Consider the following 10914-nt stretch of genomic DNA (forward strand, 5'->3'; position numbering starts at 1 on the left):
AGGTGGCCGAGATGGCGCCACCGCACTCCAGCCTGGGCAACAGAACAAGACTCCATCTCAAACAATTAATAAATAATAAAAATTTAGGCCGGGTGCGGTGGCTCAAGCCTGTAATCCCAGCACTTTGGGAGGCCGAGACGGGCAGATCACGAGGTCAGGAGATCGAGACCATCCTGGCTAACACGGTGAAACCCCGTCTCTACTAAAAAAATACAAAAAACTAGCTGGGCGAGGTGGCGGGCGCCTGTAGTCCCAGCTACTCGGGAGGCTGAGGCAGGAGAATGGCGTGAACCCGGGAGGCGGAGCTTGCAGTGAGCTGAGATCTGGCCACTGCACTCCAGCCTGGGCAAAAGAGCGAGACTCCATCTCAAAAAATAATAATAGGCCGGGCGCGGTGGCTCAAGCCTGTAATCCCAGCACTTTGGGAGGCCGAGGCGGGCGGATCACGAGGTCAGGAGATCGAGACCATCCTGGCTAACATGGTGAAACCCCGTCTCTACTAAAAATACAAAAAACTAGCCGGGCGTGGTGGCGGGCGCCTGTAGTCCCAGCTACTCGGAGGCTGAGGCAGGAGAATGGCCTGAACCTGGGAGGCGGAGCTTGCAGTGAGCCGAGATCGCGCCACTGCACTCCAGCCTGGGTGACACAGCGCGAGACTCCGTCTCAAAAAAAAAAAAAAAAAAAAAATAATAATAATAATAATAATAATAACAACAACAATAATAAAAATTTATACACAAAGATGTTCACAAACTTACAACACTGAAAAACTAGAAATACCACAAATATCCAATCAACAGTACAAACCACCAATATCCAACCAAATGTTTAACCCAGAAACATTAATAATGATTTTTATCAGGCAGATGACACATGCCTGTAGTCCCAGCTACTTGGGGAGACCGAGATGGGAAGTTACAGTGAGCTATCATTGTGCACTGCATTCTAGCCTGGATGTCACAGCAAAACCATGTCACTAAAAAATAATAAATGAAGGCCAGGCGTGGTGGCTCACACCTGTAATCCCAGTACTTTGGGAGGCTGAGGCAGCTGGACCACCTGAGGTCAGGAGTTTGAGGCCAAGCTAGTCAACATAGTGAAATCCCATCTCTACTAAAAATACAAAATTAGCTGAGTGTGGCTGGGCGTGGTGGCTCATGCCTGTAATCCCAGCACTTTGGGAAGCTGAAGTGGGCGGATCACAAGGTCAGGAGTTTGAGACCAGTCTGGCCAGCCTGGTAAAACCCCGTCTGTACCAAAAATACAAAAAATTAGCCGGGCATGGTGGCGTGCACCTATAATCCTAGTTACTCGGGAGGCAGAGGGAGGGGAACTGCTTGAACCCTGGAGGCTGAGGTTGCAGTGAGCCGAGACTGTGCCATTGCACTCCAGTCTGGGCAACAAGGGCAAAACTCTGTCTAAAAAAAAAAAAAAATTAGCCAAGTATGGTGGCACACGCCTGTAGTCCCAGCTACTTGGGAAGCTGAAATGGGAGAATGGCTTGAAACCAGAATCAAGACTGCACCACTGCACTCCAGCCTGGGCGAGACAGAGCAAGACTATGTCTCAGGGGAAAAAAAAGAGAAAAAATTAAATGAAGATTTGCCCATATATTGGAATGTAATACAAGTAAGACAACATTTATAAAGAATTTTAATGCCAGGTGTGGGGGCTCACGCCTGTAATCCCAGCACTTTGGGAGGCCGAGGCAGGCGAATCATCTGAGGTCAGGAGTTCGAGAACAGCCTGGCCAACATGGTGAAACCCCCGTCTCTACTAAAAATACAAAAAAAAATTAGCCGGGCATGGTGGCGGGCGCCTGTAATCCCAGCTACTCAGGAGGCTGAGGCAGGAAAATCATTTAAACCCAGGAGGCGGAGGTTAAAGTGAGCTGAGATTGCACCATTGCACTCCAGCCTGGGCAACAAGAGCAAAACTCCATCTCAAAAAAAAAAAAACAAAAAAAAAACAAACCAACCAAACAACAAACTAACAAAAAAAAAAGAATTTTAAATTACGTGGGAAAATTATTGTACTACAAAATCAAACGATAAAACTATCTCTGGTAACAACTGGCAGCCTCCAGGGAAGAGAACTAGAGTACTGACTGGATACAAATTATCAATTCATAAAAAATTAAAAATATGTGGAAAAAGATCAGAAGAAAATGTGCTATTTTAAAATAGATTGCTTCTGAATGGATTAACAGTGAGGTTTCTGCCTACTTCTTTATACTTAATTGTACCTTGCCAAATCTTCTAAAATAAACATGCATTATTGTGGCCGGGCACAGTGGTTCATGCCTGTAATCCCAGCACTTTAGGAGGCCGAGGCGGCCGGGCGTGGTGGCGGGCGCCTGTAGTCCCAGCTACTAGGGAGAATGGGGCAGGAGAATGGCATGAACCCAGGAGGTGGAGCTTGCAGTGAGCGGAGATCGTGCTACTGCACTCCAGCCTGGGTGACAAATAAACAAACATGCCTTATTTTTACAATCAAATTTCTTTTTTTTTTGAGTCAGAGTTTCGCTCTTGTTGCCCAGGCTATAGTGCAATGGCGTGATCTCGGCTCACCACAACCCCTGCCTCCCAGTTTCAAGTGATTCTCCTGCCTCAGCCTTCCTGAGTAGCTGGGATTACAGGTGCGCGCCACATCCGGCTAATTTTATATTTTTAGTAGAGACGGGGTTTTTCCATGTTGGTCAGGCTGGTCTCGAACTCCCAACCTCAGATGATTCGCCCGCCTTGGCCTCCCAAAGTGCTGGGATTACAGGCGTGAGCCACCTCGCCCAGCTACAATCAAATTTTTCAAAAAAATTTCCAGTGAGAAGGAACTCTCTACATTTTGAAGTACTCCATTCTAACTTTAGGTAACGTCTGAGTTTTAGAAAGTTCTTGTCTAATTCCATGATTGCTCTTCCTAGCTGCCACCAGTCTATCAGGCAGCACTGAACAAATGTAACCCCTTGAGTTTACTCTTCTCCAAGCCAAGAAGTCTCTGTTCCTCTCCTCATTTAAGAAACTTAGATCTCTACTAAAAAAATACAAAAAACTAGCCGGGCGAGGCGGCGGGCGCCTGTAGTCCCAGCTACTCGGGAGGCTGAGGCAGGAGAATGGCGTAAACCCGGGGGGCGGAGCTTGCAGTGAGCTGAGATCCGGCCACTGCACTCCAGCCCGGGCGACAGAGCCAGACTCCGTCTCAAAAAAAAAAAAAAAAAGAAACTTAGAGAGAGACTGCTAATTGAGTGCTTACTATGTAGGAGCATTTTTGCCTATATTTTCTCTTTTCTTCACAACTCACTACCCCATTTATTAAGAAGTTTATTCACATCATGGCCCTTCGAATGCTATCCTGGGCCCTCTTCTAAGGATGCTGAGACCACCTTAAAGCTGTAAGGATAATCCTCAAGTGGCAGCATGAGATAGGCAGGAACCAAAGGGAGAGGTGAAAAAGAGCATGGCCAAATGTGGTGGCTCACTACTGTAATCCCAGCACTTTGGGAGGCCGAGGCAGGTGAATTACCTGAGGTCAGGAGTTAGAGACCAGGCTGGCTGGCTAACATGGTGAAACCCCGTTTCTACTAAAAATACAAAAAATTAGCCGGCCGTGATGCCGTGCGTGCCTGTAATCTCAGCTACTTCGGAGGCTGAGGCAGGAGAACCGCTTGAACCCGGTAACTGGAGGTTGCAGTGAGCCGAGATCGGGCCACTGCACTCTAGTTTGGGCAACAAGACAGAAATTCCTCCGTCTCAACAACAACAAAAAAAGCCGGGCACGGTGGCTCACGCCTGTAATACCAGCACTTTAGGAGGCCCAGGCAGGTGGATCACGAGGTCAAGAGATCAAGACCATCCTGGCCAACACGGTGAAACCCCGTCTCTACTAAATACAAAAATTAGCTGGGTGTGGTGGCACACGCCTGTAGCTCCAGCTACTCGGAAGGCTGAGGCAGGAGACTTGCTTGAACCCGGGAGGCGGAGGTTGCAGTGAGCTGAGATCCTGCCACTGCACTCCAGTCTGGCGACAGAGCGAACTCCATCTCAGGAAAAAAAAAAAAAAAGATGGTAATGTGTGTTTATGAGATACTATTATCTTTATTCTCTTGAGCGTCAACTTCCTCCAGTGGATTCTAGAAAACGTCACGTATTTTTCTGTTTTGAATTTAATGATAAGGGGGTAGAAGGAGGTTTTCAGAAACACATTCTAAATTTTCTGGATTGGAGCAGAAGAGTTTCCTTTCCAGTCCAAACTTCATTATCCAGCAGCAGGTACCAAATAAGTGGAATATAATGTAAGTGGAAAGTGGAATAACTTATAATTCACTTATAAGTGGAATAACTCCAGTTCCGTTCTACAGGGCTGTTAAGAGTCAAGATCTTGGAAGGGCGCAGCGCCTCACGCCTGTAATCCCAGCACTTTGGGAGGCCAAGGCGGATGGATCACGAGGTTCAGGAATTCAAGACCACTCTGGCCAACGTGGTGAAACCCCGTTTCTACTAAAAATACAAAAATTAGCCGGGCGCGGTGGCGGGCGCCTGTAATCCCAGCTACTCGGGAGGCTGAAGCAGAATTGCTTGAACCCGGGAGGCGGAGGTTGCAGTGAGCGAGATCGCACCACTGCACTCCAGCCTGGGTGACAGAGCAAGACGCCATTTGAGGGCGGGTGGGGGGGGGGGAAGGAGTCAAAGTTTTACATGAGAAGATAGTAGAGATCACTGCATTTAGGTCAACCACATTCGTTCTGCCACCCGTGCCCTGCGTCCTGACAGAGCATAAGCTCAGATGGTGTTTGCTAATTTGCCGAATGAATGAGATGGTCCTTTTCCCGCGGCAGCTCTGCCTGCCCAGAATGGTCCCCTGGTTTTCTCTTTTAACCAAGAAACTCGAGGAGGCCTCTGCGGCGCGACAGAGCCCCCAGGATCGCTTCTCAATGAGTCTAGGCCTCCCTTCCTGTCTCCGCCAAAGGGCTTCAGGCTCCTCCCCACTCTGGGAAGCTGCCCCAGCCCGCTCCAGGGCCCAGACCCTCAGCCCCGGGGCCCAGACCCTCAGCCCCGACGCCCACTAGCCCGCCAAGTTTCTTCCACCACATTACGCCGGCGCCCCTCGGTAGAGCCACCGCCTGTCTGCAGAATAACGGCCCGCGCCCTCCAGACAATCCCTTTTCCAAAAATAACCCCCTCGGCACCCGCCCCCTTGGCAGCTGCTGCCCGGGCGGTACCTGTGCCGTAGACCAAGCAGCCGGAGAGGATCAAGAGTAGCCGCACTGTCCTACCGCCCCCGACACCCCAGCCCCAGGGCCCGGGACCAACTGCCGGCGAGACCGCCACTTTCATTCCTCCCGCCATGGTTGCCTCAAGCCGCCTCCTCCTCACGTGCCTTACCCCAGCAACTAACTCTGAACGGGCAGCACCAGCAGCCTATCCTCTACGAAACCCGCCCCTATCAACCAATCGGATGGGCAGAACTTCGAGCACCCGGCTCTCCAAGGGTCCTACGAGTCCCGCCCCTTAGCAACTGAAGAGAGAGGGCGGGAAAAGCAGCTGTCAGCCTATTAGAAAATGGGTTCTCACCCTAGCAGTGGCGACAGGAAGATCCCACCCCGCTAACAACACGCTTCCGTCTTCAGTTTATTTACAACTGGTGTGATTGATGGTAAGCTTAACCAATAGAAAATCGGAATGGGAGAGGCCTTCTTGACCAAACTCGGTATAATCATCAAAGCTGTTTGAAGTTCCTTCGCTTTTCTTTCGGTTACTTTTTATCACGACCTTTCTGTTATGAGGCGCCTACAATTGAGATCGCTTTATGAGTAGGGTCTTGATAGGCCATTTTTTAAAGTCGACTGACAAAAGTGTGGTTCTCCAAAATCCTAAAGGATTTAAAATAGAAGTCACAAAAAAGTGTGTGTTGTCAATATTTTATAAGCATAAACATTAGCTTTTAAAAATGTATTCATAGGATTTTTATTTTTGGAAGTAAAATTAATGTTAGGATTAAGAAAGATTTATTTGCCGGGCGCGGTGGCTCAAGCCTGTAATCCCAGCACTTTGGGAGGCCGAGACGGGCGGATCATGAGGTCAGGAGATCGAGACCATACTGGCTAACACAGTGAAACCCCGTCTCTACTAAAAATTCAAAAAACTTAGCCGGGCGAGGTGGCCGAAGCCTGTAGTCCCAGCTACCGGGGAGGCTGAGGCAGGAGAATGGCGTAAACCGGGGAGGCCCGAGGAGCTTGCCCAGTGAGTTGAGATCCGGCCCACTGCGCACCTCCCACAGCCTAGGCGACAGGCGAGACTCGTCTCAAAAAAAAAAAAAAAAAAAAAGAAAGATTTATTTATTCCTCTTATCATCTTGTGAGACAAATGTAATTCTCTCCATTTAAGAAGCCAAAGCCAAGACAGCCACAGGAACCTGCCCAAGATTTCATAGTTCATCTGGTCTGTGGTCCCAACCTAAATCCTACTGACCCCAAAGCCTGAGTTATTTATACGGATTAGCTGCTTCCCATTCAATGATTTAACACAGGTCCCAGCAGAGAGCCAGGTGTTCCGAAACTCTTAGTAGAAATTGAAACCTTTTTTTTTTTAAGAGGATCCGATGGTGGTGGGTAGGAAAACTACAGATGATAAAGCCAAATGAATTGAAGAATTCAAGGAAGGGGGTATCTTCTGGGGAAGGCTCAAGCTTTCAAAACAATTTTTTTTTTTTTTTAAATATTTTTAGAGACAGGGTCTCTCTCTGACACCCAAGCTGGAGTACAACAGCACCATCACAGCTCAGTGTAACCTTGAATTCCTGGACTTAAACCATCTTCCTACCTCAGCTTCCTAGATAGGTTGGGCTACAGGGATGCACCACCATGCCCGGCTATTTGTTTGTTTCATTGTTGTTGTTGTTGTTGTTGAGACAAGGTCTCCTTCTGTAACCCGCCTGGAGTGCAGTGGCATAACCACAGCTCACTGCAGCCTCGAACTCCCAGGATCAAGCAATCCTCCCACTTCAGTCTCCCAAGTGGCTGGGACTACAGGCATGAGCCACTATGTCTGGCTTAATTTTTTAAATTATTTTTTGTAGAGACTGTATCTAGCTATGTTGCCCAGGCTGACCTCAAACTCCTGGCCTCAAGTGATTCTCCCACCTTGGCCTCCCAAATTACTGAAATTACAGGCATAAGCCACTGCACCTGGTCTAAAACAAGGAATTTTTTAAAAGTCAAAATGGGCCAGGCACGGTGGCTCAGCTCTGTAATGCTAACACTTTGGGAGGCCAACACAGGCGGATCACCTGAGGTCAGGAGTTCAAGACCAGCCTGGCCAACATGGCAAAACCCTGTCTCTACTACAAATACAAAAATTAGCCAGGCGTGGTGGTAGGCACCTGTTACCCCCGCTACTCGGGAGGCTGAGACAGGAGAATCCCTTGAACTTAGGAAGCGGAGATTGCAGTGAGCCAAGATCACCCCATTGCACTCCAGCCTAGGTGACAGAGCAAGACTCTGTCTCAAAAAAAAAAAAAAAAAAAGTCAAAATGGGCTGGGCGTGGTGGCTCATCCCAGCACTTTTGGGAGGTTGAGGTGGGAGAATCACTTGAGGCCAGGAGTTCAAGAACAGCCTGGCCAACACAGCAAAACCCTATCCCTACCAAAAATACAAATATTAGCCCAGCATGGTGGCAGGTTCCTGTAATCCCAGCTACTTACAAGTCTGAGACAGGAGAATTGCTTGAGCCCAGGACGCAGAGGTTGCAGTGAGCCGAGATCACACCACTTCACTCCAGCCTGGGCAACAGAGCAAGCCTCTGTCTCAAAAAAAAAAAACAAAGGAGGCTGAGCGCCTGTAATCCCAGCACTTTGGGAGGCCAAGGCGGGCGAATCACGAGATCAGGAGTTCAAGACCAACCTGGTCACCATGGTGAAACCCTGTCTCTACTAAAAATACAAAAAATTAGCTGGGCATAGGGGCGGGCACCTGTTATCCCAGCTACTCGGGAGGCTGAGGCAGGAGAATCACTTGAACCTGGGAGGCGGAGGTTGCAGCAGTGAGCCAAGATCAGTGCCACTCCACTCCAGTGTGGTGACAGAGTAAGACTGAGTCTAAAACAACAACAACAACAACAAAAATAAGGCCAGGTGCGGTGGCTCAAGCCTGTAATCCCAGCACTTTGGGAGGCCGAGACGGGCGGATCACGAGGTCAGGAGATCCAGACCATCCTGGCTAACACGGTGAAACCCCGTCTCTACTAAAAAAAACACAAAAAACTAGCCGGGCGTGGTGGCGGGCGCCTGTAGTCCCACCTACCCGGGAGGCTGAGGCAGGAGAATGGCGTAAACTCGGGAGGCGGAGCTTGCAGTGAGCTGAGATCCGGCCACTGCACTCCAGCCCGGGCGACAGAGCGAGACTCCGTCTCAAAAAAATAAATAAATAAATAAATAAAAATAAAAAAGGAAATCTGAATAAACTGTAGACTTTAGTTAATAATAATTTTCAATACTGTTTCATTAATGGTGGCAAATGTACCATACTAATGTCAGATAATAATTGGGGAAATTGAATGTAGGGTATATAGGAATTCACCATATTATCTTTTCAATTTTTCTATACATGTAATGTTTCTAAGTTGGCTAGGCTCAGTGGTTCACACCTGTGATCCCAGCACTTTAGGAGACCAAGGCTGAGGATGGCTTGAGCCCAGGAGTTCAAGACCAGCCTGGGCAACATAGTAGGACTCTGTCTTTACAAAAATACAAAAATTAGCCAAGTGTGTTGGCACGCGCCTATAGTCCCAGCTGCTCAGCAGGCTGAGATGGGAGGATCACTTGAGTCTGGGAGGTTGAGCCTCCTGTGAGCCATGACCATGCCTCTGCAGTCCACCCTGGGTGACAGAGTAAGACCCTGTTGCTAAAAAAAATGAATAAATTGGCCAGGCGCAGTGGCTCACGCCTATAATCCCAACGTCTTGGGAGGCTGAGGCAGGTGGATCACTTGAGCCTAGGAGTTTGAGACCAGCCTGGGCAACACAGTGAAATGAAACCCTGTCTCTACAAAGAATACAAAAAAAAAAAAAAGAAAAAAATTAGCTGGGTGTGGTGGCATGCACCTGTGGTCCCAGCTACTTGAGAGGCTGACGTGGGAGAATCGCCTGAGCCTGGGAAGTCAAGACTGCAATGAGCTGTGATTGCACCACTGTGCAGCCTGTAATCCCAGCACTTTGGGAGGCCAAGGTTGACAGAGTGAGACCTTGTCTCAAAATAAATAAAATAAAGCCTACTAAAAATATGTATGTATAGATATGTATGTGTATTTTTTATGTGTAGGTATATATACACATATATAAACACATGCTTCATTTTTTTTTACCAGGCCCCATCCTCACCATTCAGAGCTTGCTCTTTAGTTTTCACTAAAGGCAAATCCAGGGAAACTAATCTCAGAAGATCACTGACCACTGACTATTGAAATATAATGAAGTGTATAGTAATGAGACTGGCTGTCCATAAAAACATTACAACCTATCATCCAAATGAGTGCTGTCACTTCAAAATAGTCATTCAAGAAGCTTTTAGCCTTGTTTTAATGAGGACACTGCTCAAAACAAGAAGAATCTCCTTCGGAGTCTATAACACACAATGCAATGAATATTCATTATCTGCAGGTGGATTGGATTTATGCAAATAGCCAAAAGAACTCAGGCCAACACTGATGAGTAAATGGGGTGGGAAATCTGGATGGTAAATGTGTTTCAAAATTTTTTGGATTTTTGAAAGATAGTATGGTGCATATACAAAATATAAAGCAACAATCCCAACGCATCTGGACAGCACCCAGTAATCAAATAAATTAATATTTATGCAATGACATATATGACTATTCATACCGTGATAAGTGAAAGATGGAAAAGTGAAAACTATGAATAACTTTATGTAAGTTTAGGTCAGGTCCTGCCACAAAATAAATTCAGTTCAGATTAGGTTTCATTGTCAAATACGTTATGAAAAAGATTTTGTTTTTTGTTTTTGTTTTTTTGTTTTTTTGAGACAGAGTTTTGCTCTTATTGTCCAGGCCAGAGTTCAATGGCGTGATCTCGGTGATTCTCCTGCCTCAGTCTCCTGAGTAGCTGGGATTACAGGCGCCCACCACCACGCCCAGTTAATTTTTGTTTTATTTCGTTTTGTTTTGTTTTGAGACCAAGTCTCAGTCTGTCATCCAGGCTGGAGTGCAGTGGCGCGATCTCGGCTCGGCTCGCTGCAACTTCTGCTTCCCAGGTTCAAGCAATTCTCGTGCCTCCGCCTCCGAGTAGCTGGGATTACAGGCACGTGCCACCACGCCCAGGTAATTTTTGTATTTTTTTTTTTTTTTTTTGAGACGGAGTCTCGCTCTGTCGCCCGGGCTGGAGTGCAGTGGCCGGATCTCAGCTCACTGCAAGCTCCGCCTCCCGGGTTCACGCCATTCTCCGGCCTCAGCCTCCCGAGCAGCTGGGACTACAGACGCCCGCCACCTCGCCCGGCTAGTTTTTTGTATTTCTTAATAGAAACGGGGTTTCACCATGTTAGCCAGGATGGTCTCGATCTCCTGACCTCGTGATCCGCCCGTCTCGGCCTCCCAAAGTGCTGGGATTACAGGCTTGAGCCACCGCGCCCGGCCAATTTTTGTATTTTTAGTAGAGATGGGGTTTCACTATGTTGGCCAGCTTGTCTTGAACTCCTGACCTCCGGTGATCCACCCACCTCAACCTCCCAAAGTGCTAAGATTAAGGGCATAAGCCACCATACCCAGACAAGCTTTTGGTTTTCATAATTTTTTTTAATTTAGAAATTGTGAATGAAGGATTTGCAAACCACGAATATTTGATGAAGGCAATTCCAGAGTTTTGAGAAGGAGCACTCCATTCCACATACTCAGTCACCCAAGCTAGGAGCCT

At 47.7% G+C, this 10914-nt stretch overlaps 1 protein-coding gene across 3 annotated transcripts in view; it reads right to left on the reverse strand.

The window, feature by feature from the left end:
• Nucleotides 1-5484, reverse strand: part of NEMP1 (nuclear envelope integral membrane protein 1) — a 30391-nt gene extending 24907 nt beyond the window's left edge. For 2 of the 3 annotated variants that reach the window (XR_002515959.2, XM_021923279.2), the window contains exon 1: nt 5216-5388. Coding sequence is in view for 2 of the 3 variants with exons in the window: in XM_021923279.2 (XP_021778971.1) it covers nt 5216-5342 (127 nt within the window). In the remaining variant the exon portion in view is untranslated. Of the gene's footprint in view, nt 1-5215 lie in introns of all 3 variants that reach the window. The other variant, XM_009181016.4, reaches the window with a different exon arrangement.
• Between the last annotated feature and the right edge of the window lie 5430 nt (nt 5485-10914).

Source organism: Papio anubis, chromosome 9 (genome assembly GCF_008728515.1).
Source record: "Papio anubis isolate 15944 chromosome 9, Panubis1.0, whole genome shotgun sequence".
Taxonomy (NCBI): domain Eukaryota; kingdom Metazoa; phylum Chordata; class Mammalia; order Primates; family Cercopithecidae; genus Papio; species Papio anubis.